The sequence below is a fragment of the Apodemus sylvaticus genome, chromosome 5 (assembly GCF_947179515.1).
Source record: "Apodemus sylvaticus chromosome 5, mApoSyl1.1, whole genome shotgun sequence".
In the NCBI taxonomy this organism is placed as follows: domain Eukaryota; kingdom Metazoa; phylum Chordata; class Mammalia; order Rodentia; family Muridae; genus Apodemus; species Apodemus sylvaticus.
The window spans coordinates 5,153,189-5,173,620 of record NC_067476.1 but is presented as its reverse complement, the minus strand read 5'-3'; the positions used below and the strand labels follow the sequence as shown (position 1 = coordinate 5,173,620).

The window sequence follows — 20,432 nt, the reverse complement described above, 5'->3', positions numbered from 1 at the left end:
CACCTGGGCCCCGGGGGCAGAGCTCACATTTCTACATTCTCCTGCCTCAGCCCCACAGCAAAGTCAAATCCCTGTCATCATGGGCATGCTGCCCATAAGGGTAGCTCTGCAGACCTGCCCCAGGGGCAGCCAATCGGAAGGCCTCTTTTCCCTCAGTCTTGGGGAAAGTGGAAGATAGAAAAGCTGGCACCAGATGTTCCCACGGTCCTGGGACTTGTTTCTGGATCCCACCTATTATGTATCCGAATGTCCTGACTATGAGGGTGAGTCTAGGAGCTGGTGACATAAAAGTAATCTCCTCTCACACTCAGGAAGTGTTTCCTTGGATTATTGTCTCCAGGAACGCACGTCCCTTCCCTAGATCAGACCCTTTAGAAACCGTCTCAAGAAGGAGGGCGACCTAGCTCCGTGGTAAGAGGTCTACCTAACATATACAAGCCCTGTAAACCATCTCCAGTGCCACTAAGGGAAAGGAAAATCAAGTCTTGGGCTTTCTTCCTGCTTCTTAGTCTTCTCTTCTCTCGAAATGCTTGGGAAGAAAAGCTAGGTAGGGTTCCAATTCTGTCCACACCATCACCTCCCAGCCAACAGGGAGAAAGAAGGCAAGACAGCAGAGGGCGTAGGAGGTGCTCGCAGTCCTCAGGGTCGGCTGTGGTCTCTGGTGTCCAAGGTTATCCTGCTTAAAGCTGGGATTTGAGTCTTTTATCCTTGGAACTGTGCTGACCACAGGACCAGAACCCCTGTTCTTCCCATCATATTGACTTCCAGAAATCTCCATTGGATGTGTGCTCCCTAGAGTGTCAAGGGCAGCTGGCTGCTAGCTGAGTAGGAGTTGAAGCCACAGGCTGTCACTCAGTGACACGGGGTTATTATGCTGTCATGGACCACCTGGAATTCTCTCCCACCCCATGACAAGCAGCTCACCAGGAAATCCCACAGCCATTGTCTACCCAAGGCTAGTACTCATTGTCCCTACCCTCCTTTAATGACTGTCCTGAGTGTCAAGGGACCCACGCTGGACAGTACCCAGAGCAAGTCAGTGGCCAGTCCATGATGGGTGCTGTGTGGTAGGCCTACAGACTACCATGTGATTATACTGTCAGACCCAGGGCCCCAGGTGGTGCTTGCGATCTGTGCTCTCCTATCTCGGCTGCAATGACAACCCCACTCATGGGCGTGCTGCCCACATCCTTAAGGGCAAACCTGCAGAACTGTTCCAGGGGCAACCAGCAAGAAGGCCTCTACTCCCTCAAGGCCATGGGGAGAATGGCTGATCGGAAGGACAGTGCCAAGCCCAGGTAGTGTTTGTGGGGACAGGACAAGAGCACTAGTAATTCGAGTAATCACCTTTCCCCAGGGCAGCCTGTTTGTGGGAGGTAGGAGGATACAGAGGTGGAGTGTGTGGGTCCCTGGCCAAACTTGCTTGTGCCTTTGGGTTTGACCTGGCAACTCTAGCCTCAGTTTTCTCGTGCATAAATTAAACTGATCATGGTACCTACCGTAAAAGATTGTGCCTAGTGTCTGAGGGAGAATGTCAGGGAGTGTCCATGTGATGTAGGCATTTTCTGGTCCCTCTTGTCTTAGGCTGTGTGGTAGAAACAGGGAGAAAGGGGTGTGGGGGTTATAGGACTCCATTCCTATGAGATTTCAAACTCTGAGCGGCTGTGTTGTCCCTCTCTCCAAGGGATGAAGTGTTCCATCCACATACAGCCAAGGACAACCTTCCGGCCACAACGCTGAAGTGGCCTCTCCCCTCCCAGCAGCTGAGTCCACCTCAGACAGTTCCCTATGTGGCTTGTCCTGATTATATCAAGGAGCCAAGCCCCTACATGAAAGCCTGTAGCCTGCCCATGTGCTCTCCATGCTTGGACACCAGGGACGTGGACAGCTCCGTGTCATCCGGCAGAATGTCTGGCTCCTCAGGGGGACATGAATCATGCACACTTTTCCACGGACCCTGGAAGGAAAGGCCACCCCTGGTACTGGGGCCCCAGCGCCAGCCCAGGAAGAGTAACCCTCGTCTGGAGCAGTTGAGGGACAAGATCCGAGCCCAGGCACAGTGGCAGGCCAGCTGTGCCTCCCTGGGCACCTCTGCCCCCTCTAGTGCCTCGTGCCTCCACAAAACCTCGACAATGCTACGGCGGAAGACCCCCAAGGTGACAAGTGCTCTTCCAGTGCCCGCTTTCCCAGGTCAGTGTCTGCTTTGCCCAGCTGGCGTGGGCCATGGCTATGGGGAAGGTGGAGGGCAAGCGGTGAGGTTATACGTGTAAGGCCCCCAAAGGGTACTCGGGCTGGTAGAGCAGTGCAGCTTGGGGTGGGGCTTCTGAGCTGAGTTTAGGGTGAAGAAGCTTCATCGTGGTGTCGATACGATGAGAAGGAGGGAGCCTTGGAAGACAGAGACCCAGAGAGCCTGTGGAGTTGCAGAAGGAACTTACTGTTTGTCCCTGAGGCCTTGGGGGCCGCTTAAACATGCCTGGACACTGTGAGGTGTAATGAACACAGTCAGTGGGGGATTTAGAAGGCCTGCCTGCTACCCGCAAGCAAGACAGGTTGTGTTTTCTGGAGTGGGAAAGGTGGGTGTAGTTAAACAAATACCTGCAGAGCTTCCCATCAGAGACGCTGGAAGCTAGGCAGCTTTAAGGGGGAGTGGATCTGTTTTGTAAGGCAGCAGCTTCTTCTTAAAAGCTACGGTAAAATTAGTCATCTCTACTGTTTTAAATGCATCATATTTATCTGTTTGTGTATATATATCTATATGTGGGGGACATTGCCAACAGCCTAGTTGTAGGGGTAAGAGGACAGCTTGCAGGAGTCAGGTTCTCTCCTTCCACCATGTAGGTCCTGGGGATCAAACTCAAGACGTGAGCCTTGGCCGCAAGCCCCTTTCCCCGCTGAGCCATTTCACCAGTCCCATCTCTACCACTTAAAAACGTTCTGTTCACTTCAGGCAGCCAGTCTGGTTATGCAGCCATTGTCCTTCACCTTAACCCCAACAGCCTCCACTCCCACCCCTGGCACCCACCCTTTGCTTCCTGTCTCTATGGGTCTGATGACTCTGGACACCTCATAGAAATGGGATCCCATGGGACTTGGTCTGTGACTCTCTTTCAAGGAGGCACAGATAAACACAGAGGAGGGAACAAAGCCATCACTACCTCCCATACACCCTTCGCAGCCCATTGCCCTGGCCAGCTCTCCGAGGTTTGTCCCTGTGTCAGTATACCATTGTTAGAAAATGTCTGAGAAAAATAACCTAGAAGAGGAGGGAGGATTGTCTTGGCTCATGTGTCAGGGCTCTCACTTGGCCCCATTGACTGCAGTGAGGCGGAGCTTCATGGTGTAAGGGCGTGGTGGAGCCAACCTGTGCACTACACAGTGAACAGAAAGCAGAGAGACAGTTAAGGGGGATCAAGAGATAAACTGTTACCTTTCTCTTCCTATCAGGCTCCCCTAGACCATTCAGCTAGAAACCCATCAGTGGGTTAAATCATTCCTAGAATTAGCATCTGGTCACCTCATGTAGTGTCACCATCTGGGATCAAGCCTTCAACACAGGCTTGAGCCTCTGAGACCTTTTAATGTCAAAACCATACCATTCTGCCCAGGACACTGAAGGCTTGGTCTTGGTGCAAAATGCACTTAACCCATCTCCAAGAAGCTCAAAGAACTTTGGAACTGCTGAAAGATTCAGTCAAGCTCTCCTCAGAGATGCAAGGCAAAACATTTTGTTTTTCCAAGATACAATACTAAGGGCCAAACATGCCCATTTCAAAAGAGAACAGAGGAATGTCAAGGAAGTATATTAGTTCAAATGGAGATTGAAACCATCAGGGAAATCATCACATCACATAGCTTAAAACTTTTTAGTGTATGCCTGTGTGTCTGACTGCCTGGTGCCCATGGAGCCCAGAGAGGGCTGTAGAGCCTCTGTGTCTGGAATAAAAGGCACTGTGAGCTGCCTGGTATGGGTGCTGAGAATCAAACCAGTATCTTCTGCAAGAATAGAAAATTTGCAAATGTCCTTAATCACGGAGCTGTGTGCCCAGCCCTGTTACTGTGTAGGCTATGCCCAGCATTCTGGGCGCGTGGGAACATGACATGAGCTTCCAGGGGCTGGCGAAACCCCACTCCCACTCCTTGCTCACTGTAGCCCCGTGTCTTCTCTCCTGACTTGGCTTACTTTCCGACAGGCTTTCCTCAGTGAGTCTACTGTCCTGGAAGCTCTAACTTCCCGGGGTCGTCTTTGAAGCTCGCATTTCACCTTTAGAGCTTCAGGTTTCGTCCTCTTAATGGAAATCAATATGTGGGGCTCTTGACCCCCAAGACTCTCCTTTGAATCTTAGTAGAAGCCTCCACAAGCTCATCATCTGTGTTCGGTATGCCTTAAGAGTCAGCATCACGAGGACAGTGCTGAGGTCTGCCTAGCAGTAAGTGGGCCCACTTGGACATTGGCTGGCTGCAATGACCTTTGAGTACGGGACAACTGAGGACAGTGAGGTGAATCTGTGGAGACAGCTTTGTAGGGGCTCCCATGCAAGTAGGGCATCCCGGCAGCTCTATTCTGAAATTAACCTTTGTCCAGATCATCCTCAGCTCTAACTTTACGTAGGCTCTTTTCTGGCCAAACTGAAGGCTTTTACAAATCTGCTTCTTGCTTCTGATTTTCACTGTAAGCCTGACCAAAAAGCCAGCAATACCCATGCTGCACCCTGAATACTGGGGTGCCTTGGAATTTCTTCTGTGAAATTGAATAAGCTACCACCTTTAAACTCAGCCTCGTACACGGTTTCTGAGTGGAGACAAAATGCAGAGTTCTCTGCTACCATGCAGTACAGGAGTCCACCTCCTTGCATAGCCTAAACCCTCAAGAGTGCAGGTTCTACCATCCGTGTTGCTATCAGAACTCTGGTCTTCTGGGCTTGTGCCAAAGTCACCCGCTAACCTTACGGGATGGCTAATCTCACTTGTCAGTTTGATGAGGTTTAGAGTTACCTGTGAAACAGGCCTATAAGAAATGACCTTTAGCTGGGCGGTGGTGGCACACGCCTGTAGTCCCAGCACTCTGGGGGGCAGAGGCAGGTGGATTTCTGAGTTCGAGGCCAGCCTGGTCTACAGAGTGAGTTCCAGGACAGCCAGGGCTACACAGAGAAACTCTGTCTTGAAAAAACCAAATTCAAAAAACCAAAAAGGATGTCAGAGGTAACATTGTTTTTCTCCTTCCATCTTTATGTGGGCTCCAGGGATTGAACCCAGGTCACCAAGCTTACATGGCCATGTGGTTTTACCTGCTGAGCCATCTTGTTGGCCCCAGGATTATCTCGATTATATTAATCAGGTGCCCACTGTGAGTGGCGTCATTCCCTGGATCCTGTCTACAAAGGAGAAAGTGTACTTGTGAGATGTCTTTGCTCAGAGTTGGCCTGAGCAGGCTTCTAGAGAAAGATGTTTGTTCTGGTTTTGATGAGAGCAATGTGAGAGTTAAATCACAATGGTGTGTGTCCTGATGGCCTCGTGGAATGTGTTTCTGGCTTGAGGTATTGAGCAGAAGAACAATTTGAAGGCTTCCAGGGTCTCTAAACTGAAACTCCCTTCTGGAAGTTATTTCACTATGCGCTCATTTCTTCTTTTGATTGTCCCCAGGATCAGGCGTTCTTCGTACAGCTGAGCACAGAGGCAAGGACAGGGCATCTCTCAGCTTGAGACGGGAGCTCTCAAAGTTTCCCCAGCATCATACTTCAGGTGAGTGGCTCTGCATTGGACCCTGATTCTAATAAGGACCCTGGCTAGGAAGGTCGTGCAGGGGTCTCCTAGGAAGTAAAGCAGGGCTGTCTCCTAGCAGAGACATCTTCTGTAGAGAAGGCCAGGCCCAGGCCCTTCCTACATCCTTGTATGCCAGCCCTGTTCTGAATCCACACCTCTAGATCCCTGCCAGACCTAAGCTTGCGATTTCACTTCGTAGATGGAAGGCGGCACTCAGGATAACCCCTGACTGGCCCGGGGATGCTGAACAATGGGTGGAGAGTCAGAAGTCTTTAGATCTTGACAGCTGTGGTTTTGCTCACTCTTCTGGTCAACAATAAAGGGGACATGGAGAGAGGGCAGGAGCCTCATCCCTGTAAGGACTTTGGGCTCGCGTGTTGCCGGTCAGACTGCAAACTAAGTGCAGACACTTAGGTTTTGGAGATGCAGGGGAAGGGAGCATAGAACAGGCACTTTGGGATTTCCTCAGATCATGGAGACCCTGGACTGTCGCAGGTAGGAGGAGTTGGGCAGCCAGAGAGTGAGTCAGAAGAGAGGGAAGACGAATCATGGCCACTGACATGAACTCGCATGGCAAATACCAGCCACAAGTAGCTAAGGCTTTGCAAGTTTAGAAATGTGGGGATAACGGTTTTTTTTTTTTTTTGGATTTTTTGTTTTTGTTTTTGTTTTTGTTTTTTTTCCAAGACAGGGTTTCTCTGTATAGCCCTGGCTGTCCTGGAACTCACTCTGTAGACCAGGCTGGCCTCGAACTCAGAAATCCGCCTGCCTCTGCCTCCCAGAGTGCTGGGATTACAGGCGTGCACCACCACCGCCTGGCAAGGGATAAAGCTTTTATCATTATCAGTGGCTCTAAAATTATTGTATTGACATCTTGTAAATTGTGATACTATTTATACATAAATATGATTGGTTAATTAAGTTTTAAGAATTTTGATTTACTTGGTTACTGGAATGTGGGTCTGCCGATTACAGGAGTTTATGGCGGAGAGGGAACACAGCTGGGATGCTGTGGGAGCTACCTGGGAGACAACAGCTCGGTGGCAAGAGGGACCTGGCCAGTGTAATGTACTAGAGAGGGAACATGGCCAGGCGGGGCAGGAGAGATGGCGCATCTTTTTTTTTTTTTTTTTTTTTGATATTTCCTGCAACGCTGGACAATTTGAGAATGGGAGGGTTTCTCATGGAAGCAAGAAGTGGTAAAAGGCAGGCCCCTAGCAAGGTGTGAAGGCTGGTTGGTACTCCAGTTGACACCTACTGGACAGCAGACAACAGGGGCATGCCCTGCCTTGTGATTGTGAGCCAGTGGCAGATGTAGGCAGGGTCCCAAGCTGGCTGACGGACAGACTAGGCAGACCCTTCTTGAGCCTAGTCCTATCTTATCTTCTGCCTTCCGTGAGAGCTTGTCGTTGCAGCTTGTCTGATAACCCATTGCCCCTTCTCTACCACAAGTGCAGCCACTGGGCCACAGGTCAAGTTCAGACTTGGTCCCCGGCTCTTGGCTGGAACACTTTCTTCCACTTTCCTCTGGAAGCAGGATAGGATAAGCAAGAAAGCCTCGTACCCACTTGCGGTCTCTGTGGATCTGGCGATGCAGGGAATGTCACATGACTGGAGTTCCATAGAACATGTTCTCCCACCTCCAGTTCTCCACCACTTCTTGTCTTCCTCTTCTCTTCTCCTCTTCCTCTTTTTTTTTTTTTTTTTTTTTTTTTTTGGACAGGACCTTACTGTACAGCTTAGGTTGGCCTTGAACTCTAGATCTTCCTGCTTCAGCCTCCTAAATAGATGATTCGACCCCAGTTGGCCATGGGGATGGCTGTGGGATATTGAAGGGGCTCTCCCGCCAGAGTGATGTCATCATGCTTGCCAATCAGAGCCTGGACCCTTTAGCTCCAGCCTCTGTCTCCCTTCCCTGGCGTGAGCTACGTCCAGGGCAGCGATGTTATCGTTGGATTCCCTTGGGGCGTGGCTCATTCAGTCGTTTACTTGCTCAGCAAATGCAAACCCAGGCCCTAGTGTCAAGGTGATTATTGTCTACTTGAAAAATGGTGTCTGATTAAGGCTCCCTCCCTGCCTCTCTCTCCGTTTCTCCTCTCAGTTCCAAGGACAAACTTCAGAAAGGTCAAAAATGCTTCTTGCAAAAGAGAAATCTCAAAGTCATCTATCCTCCGCAGAACTGCCAAAGGCAGAGGTGAGGTTTGCTACTTCAGACCCCAAAGTCTGTGAGTCTAGCTGCTGAGGGTGACACATTGATTCTGTGCTGGGGACATTGGCTGCCAGGGGCCGCTTGCTTTGCCATATACCAGGAGCTTGGGGCCCTGGCGTCTGAAGGTTGCCATGGACTACGACTCCCTAAGTGGTGTGAGCTGTCCTTATGCCCCGCAGACTGGAATGGCATGACGCCATCTGGCCACACTCCTCATGTTCTCAGCCCATTGCTCATCCGAACAGTGGCATGCTAGGAAGACTGAGTAAGTGGTGCCCCCGCCTTTCTTCTTGTCTGAGGTGTGTTGCTGCTTTGCTGCTCTCCCAAGTAGCCCGGAAGAGGGTGTGCCTTCCTGATTGGGATCAAGGATTATAGGTGGCAGCATGCTCGGTGTACCTGTATCTCTGTGGCACCGAGAGCCTGCAGGTGCTCCACTCTGACCTATGAGACTGTCAGTTTTCTGGCAGGCCTTCAGGGGGTCTCGTTAGTGACCCTGTGGGTGGTGAGCTTCGATTTAGGATACCCCCTTTCCTGAGCTTGGATCCTAATGGAATCCCAGACTCCTAGTCTCTCTGTAGACTGCTGCTTCTACAGTTTGTGGGGGCGAACCAAAGGGGTCCCTCCATCTAGCTGGATCCATGGACCCTGAAGAAAGGCTGGATGTGAGTATTTTGAACTTGTTGGGAAAGGGTCAAGCAGAGTCTAGACTGTCGTTGAGGGATGCTGGGAGTGAGGTAGGTTGGCTCCCATTCTGTAGATGTAGAAACTGAGGCCCAGGGAGGCTTGGAAGCCCGTTCAGGACCACAAAGGCAAAGACCTGGGCTGGGCCTGACCCATCTGGCTCTAGAGCTGCGCTCCTTACTAGAGCACCAGGTGTATTCTGAGACCATGCATGAGCCCTTGTTGAGGCCTCCTGTTCCAGCCTGGCCTCAGCAATACCACTAAGACTTCCCAGGTGGGGAGCTCACTGCCCCCGGGGGGTTGTGGCCAACTTGGCGGGACTGAACATAAAGGCCACGCAGGGTCTGGGAGTAGCCTCTTGGAATCTCTCTGCCTCAGTTTCCCTACCCCATGAGGTCACCATTCTGGACCCACCAGCATGGGTAGCATGTGCTCTGTGCACAACCTCACCTCCATTTCTGTTCAATGTCCGGCCTCCCCTGCTCCCAGGCAATTTCTGTCTTCTAGAGTAACGAGTCTTTGCCTAGCACCCACTATGCTCAGCAGAGGGTACACATGAGTCTTCCAGCTGGCCAGAGGTAACACAGGTTGGGAAGGACAAATACCTCTGGAATCCAAGACTGAGAGACAGCAAAACTACAAGAAGATTCTGGAAGGTCCCCTGAACATGCATAAAATAGAGCCATCTTCCACATCATCCTCTCCCTCATCCACAGCTTTCCGTTGTTTTGTTTTAATGGCTTGCTTGAAAAATTACCTGCCGTCTGCCTGACACGGGGTCAGAGGGCGCGCCACCGGCTGCATTCATCATCGTAGTCACCGTGTCACCCTGATGGTAGTGACCATTAGTTTCTGTCAGTGACGAAGCCACAGCTGGGCTAAGGAGAGATGAGTTTGGGTTCAGGGGTCAGAGCTACAGGACTTGGGAATTGGATGAATTAGAAATTTGCTGTAGTTAACAAAAAATTAAATCACAATAGTTATAAAATATTCATCCATCCGGGCCAAAGGAAAATGAAGCCCGATATTTAATTTCAGATTATATCACCTCGCTTTGCATTTTTTATCATAGATTAGGTCGGCCTGGAGCTTTGACAGGGCACTTGGGGACTCCATCCATTTCCACAGATTAAAAATCCTCCCATAAAAAAATTAATTGCCATTAAGCTGTTCAGCAGAAGAAAAAAATGTGCCCATCAGGACCCATTTATCGACCAGGACTCCCCTGGTGGGCTAATAGGGAGGCTGGATGGCTGTGAGGGAGGCCGGTGGACCGTCCTCCCTACATGGTGCCTCTGGCCCAGTGCCTAGCAGAGACAGCATGGTCAGCTCAGTGCCTCGCAGAAGGGCAGGGCTGAGATGCCTGGGAACTTCACCCTCATCCCTGGATGAGGCCAGCACAGCCAAGCCCAGCCCCAGACTCCAGAATTCAGCTTGTGTTCCCACATGCCTGTGAAGGCAGCAGCTGTGTTCTTCGGCTGGGTCAGGAGGCACCATTAGGCACACTCCCGTCTCTTATAGGTGGGAAAGTCCAGGCACTAGCCCTACCGCCATATCTGATGAACAGCAGCCGGGCTTAACCTTGGGTCCAGAACTACTGAGGCTCCAGTGTTGACCTTTCTTAGCCTAGGGTCCTGTTCTTCTGGGGAATGTCTTAAACTGTCTCCATTCAGTGATGCAACCATCTACTAAAACAAAAGCGCATTTGTATACTAATGGGTGCATATTTATTTGCATATTTTACATAAAGGATGACATCTTTCCTGAATATTTGATACTGTAGGGTGCATAAGCATCCTCAGGTTTTTTTCAGAGTTGATTAATGTGTCACGAGTGTGTTTAGGGCTATTTCAGAAATTGTTGGAAATTCTGTCCTAATACCTAGCCAGGGTCCACTTAACAGGTCTTTTTTTTTTTTTTAAAGTTTATTTTACTTTCGAGTATTTTACCTGCATGTATGCATATGCACCATGTATGCATATGCACCATATATGTGCCTGGTACCTATGAAGCTGGAAGAGGGTGGGCAACTCCTAGACCGGCAGTACAGGTCACACGTGAGTCACCATGTGCAGTGCTGAAAACTGAACCTGGGTCCTCTGGAAGAGCAGCCAGTGCTCTTAACCACTGGGCATCAGCCCCTTAAGAATTCTTTAAAGTGAAACTGAGGTCAGCAACTCAAAGAGCAGTTAAATACTCAAGCACAATATAGACTTGTTACTTACATGCTGAGGCACAATCACAGGAAAATAGAATTCTTTTTTTTTTTTTAACAACAAAACCAGCACGTCTCTATAAGAGCAGGGAACCTGCTGTGTATAGTAAAATCATGGCAGCTCACGCCACACACTGATCTGGAGTCTGCCTGAGGTGTCTGAGGCTGTGTGTGTTAGAGTTGTGGGTGTGATGTGTATACAGTGTGGAACTGTAACATGGTCGAGCAAGGGAGACATCTTCACACAGCGTTTGAGTTTGCATTGATTCTGGCTTGCTGTGTGCTTAGAATCGTTTTCTCTTTTGCCTTTTTTTGTGCGCCCACAATCAGTTACACAGCCCTATGTGGGATCAAGACCCCTACAGTTTAAGAAGCTGGGCCTTGCCAGGTGGTGGTGGTGCACACCTGTAATCCCAGCACTCTGGGAGGCAGAGACAGGCAGATTTCTGAGTTCGAGGCCAGCCTGGTCTACAGAGTGAGTTCCAGGACAGCCAGGGCTACACAGAGAAACCCCGTCTCAAAAAACCAAATTAAAAAAAAAAAACCAAAAAAAAAAAAAAGCTGGGCCTCGAGCTGGACAGTGGTGGTCCACACTTTTGATCCCAGCTCTTGGGAGGTAGAGGCAGGTGGGTCTCTATGAGTTTGAGGTCAGACTGGTCTACAGAGTGAATTCCAGGACAGCCCGGACTACACAGAAATCCTGTCTTAAAAAACAAACAAAAAAACCAAAACCCCAAAAACCAATCAAACAAACAAAAACCGTAGAGGAAGCAGCTGAGGCCTAGAGGAAGCGCGGCCTGCCCCATAGAGGGCCTACACGCTGCCCGTCTTCTTCCTGGGAAAGGCAGGGTAAGGTGGGAACACTGGGTGACTTGAGCAGCTCACCCTGGCAGAGTTTCCTCAGACTATGCACCAGAGGGCTTTGCTTTTCTTTGGCCTAGATAGGTGAATATTTTACAACTTATCACAATTTAACTACTTTTCAAAATGTTTTCAAGTTTAAAAAAATATATTTATTTTTAAGCTTTATGTGTATGGGTGTTCTGCCTACATATATGTCCATGCACCTCTTGCATTCCCGGTGCCTGAGGAGGCCAGAAGAGACTGTCAAACTCTTAGGGACTGCAGTTACAGGCATTGTGAGCTGCCATGGGTGCTGGGATCCAAGCTGGGACTCTGGAAGAGCAGCCAGTGCCTCTTAACTGTTGAGCCATCTCTCCAGTCCCCAATGGCTGAACTGTCTAAACTATGGCACATTGCTGTTTGATTCACAACTGCCAGGAGGAGGGAGGAGGGAGGAGGGAGGAGGGAGGAGGGAGGAGGGAGGAGGGAGGAGTGACTCAGGTAGGCTGCCCACAGTGGTCGGAGTTCTGGAAAGTCTGACCTGTGATGTGTGGTCCATAGGGCACAGGGCAAGTCCTGGCTTGGTCTACATGGATGATCCCAGCCTGGGTGGTGTTGCCTCGAGCAGGGGTGTGCGTAGAGTGACTTGAGGCACACAGTGTAATCTCAGTTTTGCAGAGCGGACTGGACGCAGTGGTATGTCTGTGCCTGTGACCATGTTTGTGCGAGAGCCTGTGTGTGGCTGTGCATATGATCTCATGTGAATGCACCAAGCATGTGTATATGGCTGCCTGTGTGCATTTGAGTGTGTGAATGCATGAGAGGGCACATCTGTGAGCGTGCGAATATGCAAGCATGTGTGCTAATGTGCATGAGTGTATGTGAATGTATGTGAGCCTGTGTGGGAGCTTGTGAGCATTGGGGATACATATGAGCCAGTGTGAATGTGTGAGTGTGTGTGTAAACACAAGAATGTGTGAGCATTGTGGTATCCTATGTAAGAATGCCGTGAACTTACTGTGAACTGTGGAGGGGGCAGAGTGTTTGTCCTACAGGGTGCCTTCCAGGAATTGCATAAACTATCCATGAATATACTTGAAAGCAAAGGCATGATGGGAAAGCTCTGGAATGTCCATATTTTCTCTGCAGGATGAGCATTCCGTGCTTTGCCACACCCATAGTTTGCAGTAAGTTCATAGCTTGTGTTCAGTTCGGTTTGGTCTTAGAGACAGGGTTTCTGTGTAACAGTCCTGGCTGTCCTGGACTTGCTTGGTAGACCAGGCTGGCCCCAAACTCTCAAAGATCCATTTGCCTCTGCCTCCCAAGTGCTGGGATTACAGGTGTGCGCCACCACACCTGGTCAGTTCACAGCTCTTTCACACAGGCTTCTGTAGAGCATGGGACTTGTGAGCCTGTGAGGGTGTGTGAGTTTGTGTGGAACTGAGCATTGTGGCCCGTGAGTGTGTAAGAATGAGCCCTGTGAGCACTCAGGAATGAGGATGTTAGTGTGGGTGTAAGGCCTGCCTCCTGTCTTTGCGGGGCTTTGCGACTGGGATTGTCGGGATGGCCAGTCAGTGCTGGCAGTAGATGCCATTTGAGTAATCCACGTTTACCAGGTGACTGTGTGAGTTAAGGGAAGCTTGGCTGTGCTGGTCATTTATTTCTGTACCATCAGGTGGTCTAAACGTGTCTCTGATGCTGATCCCACTGCTGACTCTAACCAGCTTCAGGGCACAGTAATCTCTCTGCTAAGGTGTGTGCTCATGATGTTGCTGGCTGTTGTGGCTCTGGTGTGAGCCCCCGGCTGAGTGGCCAGCTGCAGATGTCATCTGGGGCTGTGGTCTTGTCATTGTTCCTGGTCAAGTGTAGGCTGTGTTGAGCAACCTCTATTGAGTAGGACCCCATCATACTGAGATGCACCTCAGCCATGCTGGTTAGTGACTAAACAATTGGCTTTATTCCCACAGGGATTCAGATATGAGGGGTTTCCCTGTGGGCCCTTGCAGGGTATGCTAAGCTGTCTCCAGAATTGGTATGGCCCCTTGCCAGTGGTCCTGCTGTGTGTTTTCTATTTAAGATTCTGAGTTGGCTGGTGTGTACGCCTGGCGAGAAGGACAAGCCCTCGTGAGGCGGTTGCTTGGGCCCCCTCCTACCCTCTCCTGGCTCCAGAGCAAGGCCCCTGCCACGAAATTAGGTACCTCATGCCTCAGCCTTGGCCTGGTCTGTTTGCTGTGGCGTTAGTGGGTGGGCACTGATTTCTTTGAGGAGATTTCTTTGCTGCCTGGGAGGGTGGTAGCTGGGTAACCTCTCCTGAGATTTCTTTCAGAGATGGAAATTTGGGTATAATTATCTTTACAAACCTGAAGAGAGAGGCTCTTCTTAGCATTAGGAGCAGATGTACTACTTGGTTATTTGTGAGGAGAGAAGATGGGAATGGCCAGTCCTGTGGTGGACACCCATCACCCCTCCATGTGTACCCTGTTAACACACATGGAGCAGGTGGTTCACTCAAAAACAACCCCTGTTCTTTGTGTGTTGATTGTGAGGGCTGAGGATGAGAGGGAATTTGTGGGGCTGAGGCCAGGGCCTCCCTAACCATCCCATGATGTCCCCTGAATGGAGGAGCAGGTATGTTCTTTGTTCCAGCCCACAGACCCCAACACTCCTGCGTTGCCTGTCTTTGCAGGCTCTGACAGGAAAGCAGCAGCTGTTGAGGCCTCACCTGCCCACACCTGGTTGTGTAAACCCACGTCCGCCCACAGTGACCAACAGGTTTCCAAGCATACACCCAGCCCGGCTTTCCATGGTCAATCAGCAACTATCCAAGGTGCCATGGAGACCCTACAAGACTTGCGCCAGCAAATCCAGGCTGGTCTGGAGCTTGCCAGGAGTCCCAGAGTGGCCAGGAAGCTCTCACCATCGAATCCAAAGCCACAGAACCTGGCAGAAAAGAGGCATCAGGGACCCCAGAGTACCGAGGACATGCCGGGCTCCTTCTCAAAGACTGCTTGGTCTGCGACAGAAGGGAAGAGCTCTTCCTTGCACAGAGCTGGGAACTTGCAACACTGGAAGAAGGCCTTAGCTGAGCAAGAATCTTGTCCACAGAGGACCTGGACAGGACAGGGGCAAGACACCTCTTTCCTCAGGCCTGGGAGCACCCCAGAAAAGCCAAGTTCCTTCTCACAGAGGCCCTGGAGTGCCCTGGCTTGGCAGACCTGCCCACAGGGGGCCTGGGAAGCTCGGGGCCAGGACACCTCCATCCAGAGGTCTGAGAGCCCCCTTAAAAAGCCAAGCCCCTCACAGCGGCCCTGGAGTGCCCTGGCTGGCCAGACTTACTCAGCTTGTGAAGATTGGGAGGGTTTGGAGCCCAGTCCATGGAACTCTCTGAGTAGACCACATTCTGCACTCCAGGATCCCTGGAGTAATTCTTTTGTGCAGAAGTCCAGTCCCTACAGCAAGAGCAAAAGTACTGTCCCCCCTCCCTCACAAATCAAGGCAGCTTGGCCAGAGCCTGCCCAAGACTTCCTGCAAAGCAAACCAGTAAAGGAACAGGACACACCCTGTACAAGGACACGAAGGTCTCTGGGCCAGCAACATAGCTCTGAGTCCTTACGCGAGTTCATGCGTCAGAAGGCGCAGGCCCGACGGGAGCAGGCCATGGAGCAGAAGGCCTTGGCTGCACACACGCTGGAGCTGAGGAACCAGAGGCTGCAGGAGGTGTACCGGAAGCAGCGAGAGGCCGTCCTTGGCAAGGCCATCCCTGTGGTCTCCCAGAGGCACCCTGGCATTGTCACCTTTGTTCCCATGCAGTCTGGGGTATGTAGTGGTGACAAGAAGATCAGACAACCTTTGAGCCTGAGGCTCTGTGCTGCCCCTGGCTGCCTACTGCCCACCCACAGGGGGGGGGCTGGGGGCCACTGGGCCCAGGGGTAGTGGCATTGGCTCGGGGCAGCTCGCAGGCATTTACCTGAGACAGAGACCATGATAGGGCAAAGACGATAGGCATGGGGCACCTTTGTCCTGGGCTGGGGTGGTGACAATGTTGGGGAATGTTCCTAGCTGAACTTGGTTCCTCTTTGGGTTTTGGGGGGAGTCCCTGCACACTGTCTGCATAGGTAGACAGGGCTACAGGGACTCAATTGCCTCTTCATCCCTAATTCTTTGAAATGCTCTGAGAGTCTAGCTTGAAGCCCTTGGTGGGGTGAGGAGTCCAGTTCTGAATTGAAATGTGGCTGTGGGTCTTATATGTCCTCTCTTATATGTCCCAGGGTATGGAAGCCCCTGGGAGCCTGGGGTCACCACTGCGGAAGTGGAGCAAAGTGACATCTGGCATGGTGCTTGGGGACCAAGAGGCTCCAGACAGGTGGGTGGGGAGGCAGGGATTCTCTTCCTGGGTCAAAATACAGCAGCTCCGACTGGAGGAGGGGAAGACGGCCTTGCCCTCTCTGAGGACGGCATACTGGTCTTTGGAGAGCTCCTTGCAGACATGAATATGTCCCCAAGTTTCTCTAGATGTTCTTCCTTCAGCTGTGCAGAGAGCAGGTGGGACCCAGCCACGGAGCCCAGTTTGCTGCCCTCTTGCAGAGGCTTTTCTCCTGGGAACCGAGGTTCTCAGAACATCAGCTTTCAGGGTTTGGGTTTCAGCATTCAGAATTTTAATACTTCAGGATCAGGATTTTAGACTTTGAGGAATTGACTCTTTGGGGATTTCAGCATTTGGTATTATGACTGACTCTGAGTACCAGGGGAGAGGACTTGACCTAGGTGTGTAGCTCTTAATCCGTTACCCCTGCCCCACGTGCTTCCATCACAGCAGGCCCAGCCAGGGGGAAACAGAGCCCCACTCCAAGGGGATGTGTGGCGTTTGTGTGCGTGCACTATTTCTCTGTGGAGTTCTTTGAAGAGTTTGCACGCTGTTGGCTACAGTGGCTTTGCCGCCTTCCATACCCACCAGCAATGCGCTAGTAGCTGATTCCTCCACGCGCCCTTCTTTCCTTCCTCCTGACTCCCCTCTCATCCCCTTCCCTCACCACCAGGACAGGACAGCTCCTCCCCTCCCCCACCCCCCCCCCCCCCCCCCCCCCCGGCCTTGCCAGCGACTCCTTGGCCTGGCTTCATTCTGGTCCCCTGCTAAGGTACTCATGGCCAGTACAGAAAGGAGGAGGCACAGAGCTGGGATTGGCAGCTCCTCTCAAAAGGTTGCTTCCAGAAATGGTCTGCCTTAGGCTCACTGGGGACATTCCTGAATATGTTTTTGGTATTGGCATTGGGAGGAACTTGAGCTGACCTCATTGGTGCCTGTTCCTACCCCTCTATATATACCATTAGCCCCAGGTGAGATGGATGACCTTCCCCCCCTTCCCCCTTCCTCTCTCCATCCTCCTCCTCTCTCTTCCTCCTCCCTCCCCCTCCCTCCTCTCTCTTCCTCCCTTCTCCATCTTCCTCCTTCCTCCTCCCTCCTTCTCTCCCTCCTCCCTCCTCTTCCTCCCTCCCCCTCCTCCTCCTTTCTCCCTCTTCCTCCTCCTTCCTCTTCCCTCCTCCCCATCCTCCTCCTACCTCCTCCATTTTCCTCCTCCTTCTTCCCTCCTCCCCCTCCTCCTCTCTCCCCCTCCCCTCCTCCTCCCTCTTCCCTCCTTCTCCCCCTCCCCTTCCCTACTCCCTCTTCCTCCCTCCTCCCTCCTCCCTCCTCCTTCTTCCTTCTCCCTCCTGACTCCTTCCCCCAGCTCCCTCCTCCCTTTGCATAGTTGGTCCCGACTCTAGCCTGAGATTTCATGTCATGTCTGGAGGGCAGCCTAGGTTCCTGGATCTGTGAACTTCTAAAGCAGCTTCTAGCTCCACACAGAGGAGGACTCAGGTCCAATCAATTCCCACATCCATGGGTAGCCCCGGCTCTTCTAGCTCCCTATCGTGTTAAAGAGGGTGTCCCCATCACTGTGGAAAACTGTAGACCTGTCTCCCTTTACTGGCCCTTTTTTTATTCCCATTTTTTAAAACTATGCTAAAACACACATAACATTTACAACGATAACCATTTTTTAAATCCTCAATCCATCTGGATTTTGTTTTAAGTTTTTGCTTAACTGATACATGAAACATAAAGTTGTGCATATGGGTAGATGGCGCGTGTGGTGTTTTGATACATGCACACACTGCATGAGATTTAAATAGTTTAAATGTTTCCATCCCCAAACATTTATCATTTCTGTACGATATAACATATTCAACACCCTTTCTTCTAAATTTTTGGAGTTTTACAGTATGTTTTATTAAGGGTGGGGAGAATAAGTCCAACTAGAGCCCAGCTGGCCAGCTTCTCCCGACTGGTGTCTCACACACACTCTCCTATCTTCTGTGCTGGGTTTGAACACAGCCAGGGCCTCGTGTGTGTTGGAAAAGCCTCTCCCATTGAGCTGCACCTCTAGCTTTTGTTTTTATGATGTATTTATTTGTGACGGGATCTTACTATGCCCTGCCTGGTTTCAGACTCCCAGAGATCTACGTGCCTGTGTCTCCTGAGTGCTAGTATCAAAGGTGTTCCCCACTTCCTAGCCTTAAAACCAAAAGCAAAGCAAATGAAAACCAGCCTTTTATTCTTAGACAGGGCCTCACTAAGTTACCCAGGCAGACATTAACTTTGTGATCTTCCTGACTGGCCTCCTAAGAAGCTGGTCTGCCCAGGCCCCGGCCTCCACTTAGCTTAATTTTTGTTGAGTAGGTTTTTATTGTTATTTGTTTGGAGACACGATCTCATTGTGTAGCTTTGGCTGGCCTAGAACTCACAGAGATACAGCTACCTCTCTGCTTCCCAAATGCTAGGTGGGACTTAGGACATGCAACACCACAGCAGGAATTTGCTCTGTCTCTAATGTGAGGGTCTCCCTGTGTAGTTTTAAATTAACAGTGCTTTGACTTCAGCTTCCTGGTGCTAAGATTACAGACATACATCCCTATGCCTGGCCTAACGCTTCTAGGTGCGTAGTCATAGCCTCAGTTCTGAGTGCTGTGCATTCATCCCTACCATCCTCCCTCAGAATCTTCTCCTCTTCCCAAGTGGATCCTCTGTCCCCCTTTACACCAACCCGGAAGCCCCTGTCAGTCCCTGCATTTTCTGTCTGTCTGGATCAGATGGCTCAGGTGAACTCTGAGGCGTGGAATGCTGTCACATGTGTCCTTGTCACCGGAGGTCTCTGTGGTTCACCCTGGTGCAGCAGGCACTCTTCTCTCTGTGCCTACACATGAGAAACATCCCACTGTGTGCATGGGCCTCGTGTTGCTGGGACACTGTTTATTGTTTTGCCTTGTCTGTCGCTGTGAGGACGCTGTGCAGACATCTGTCCACATCCGGTATTTTTACCCATGCTGGAACATGTGGCAATTTGGTGTTAGATATTTGAGGACTTGCTGGACTGCTGTCCAGGAACTGCAGCTTCCGCCATTTCTGCTAGCCTTTCTCTGTGCCACACGCACACTTGGTCCTTGTTCTGAGTCGTGTGTGGTCTGCTGTGTGATGTCCTAGCCCTGACCTCTGGTCAGCCCTGACTCTGTCACAGATGTGCTCATTGCCTCTCCTGCTTCACGTGTGTTCTGCACACACTTCTCAACAGCATGCTGCTGGGCCGGGGTGCCCAGCCACTCTCCTCTCCCTGTAGCTTCTGTCTGTGTTTGAACAAACCGTGGAACCGCGCTGAGACCCAGAACACTGGACACCCCCCCGGAAGGCGTGAGTGGCACCTCTCTGCTATCATCTACTGCTTCCCCCCTCACCCCAGGCCCTGCCCAGGGTGGGGGTGGGGCTGTGCATCCACCTGGACCCCCAGGACTCTGATCTGGGCCCCACGGGGCGTTCTGCACTTCTAGTACAAGCGAGCCCGGCTGCAGGCACTGGAGACCATGGCCGAGGTCCTCAAGCAGCGTATCGACATCCTAACCACCAAGCTGCACAAACCCACGTCTCCTGACACAGCTGCTGACCTGGCCTCCGACAGGCTGCCCTTGCACCCCCAGCACAGCACCTGCCACCCCCACACTCGCTCCTCCCTCTTACCTCAGAACCTTAATGTCTAAAGGGGGCAGAGAAACTCCCCAAGACTTGGTGGATGTGCAGGCCGAACCCCTTCTCCTCAGCACCTGCTTCCAGGACGGTGAGATGCTGCCATGGACCCCAGCTGGGAGCTGCCCAGCCCGAACCTGGGACCCACACTGAGAGCCAGCCCCGAGACAGGGCTGGGCAGTGGGTGTCATGCCTGTTGGGTGACCCTTGGGCTGGGAGCAACAGGGCCCCTTCAGTTCCCTGTCTGGACAGCAGGGTGGTCGTTGCCCAGACAGTGAGGGTGGTGACAGTAGCTGATGCTCCCTGAGTGACATATAGCCCAGGCCATAGCTGTCTCATCCTGTGTGGGGGAGGGGAGGCTCTTCCTGAAGCCCGCTGCCTACCTGCCCGACTTCCTCAAGGGGCCAGAAGGCCAGCAAGGCCTCCATGCTCTGCAGGTCCTGTTTCTAGCAGCCCTGCCTCAGAGCCTCAGGTCATCCCTCACACTCAGCCTGGCCCCACCGGCTCATCCAGTCATGGGGCCCTTTCCAAAGGGGGCCATCGAGGGGCTGGAGAAGAAGCTGCAGAGAGAGATGGACACCCTCCAGGCCCTCGGGGCCTGCATGAGGAGGTGAGTCGAGTTTGCTGTGCTCAGGCCATTAGGTCTGCTTCTCACGGCCTCTGTGGAGGGTCTT

At 51.6% G+C, this 20,432-nt stretch overlaps 1 protein-coding gene across 1 annotated transcript in view; it reads left to right on the top strand.

The window, feature by feature from the left end:
• Nucleotides 1-1,155: 1,155 nt before the first annotated feature.
• The window catches only part of Ccdc187 (coiled-coil domain containing 187), a 23,113-nt gene continuing 3,836 nt past the window's right edge, over nucleotides 1,156-20,432 (top strand). The window contains 13 exon segments of the mRNA XM_052181071.1: nucleotides 1,156-1,298; nucleotides 1,685-2,190; nucleotides 5,641-5,739; nucleotides 7,862-7,954; nucleotides 14,395-15,524; nucleotides 15,977-16,071; nucleotides 19,358-19,415; nucleotides 19,417-19,428; nucleotides 19,566-19,703; nucleotides 19,705-19,864; nucleotides 19,867-19,935; nucleotides 20,196-20,287; nucleotides 20,289-20,368. Coding sequence (XP_052037031.1) covers nucleotides 1,156-1,298; nucleotides 1,685-2,190; nucleotides 5,641-5,739; nucleotides 7,862-7,954; nucleotides 14,395-15,524; nucleotides 15,977-16,071; nucleotides 19,358-19,415; nucleotides 19,417-19,428; nucleotides 19,566-19,703; nucleotides 19,705-19,864; nucleotides 19,867-19,935; nucleotides 20,196-20,287; nucleotides 20,289-20,368 — 2,675 coding nt within the window.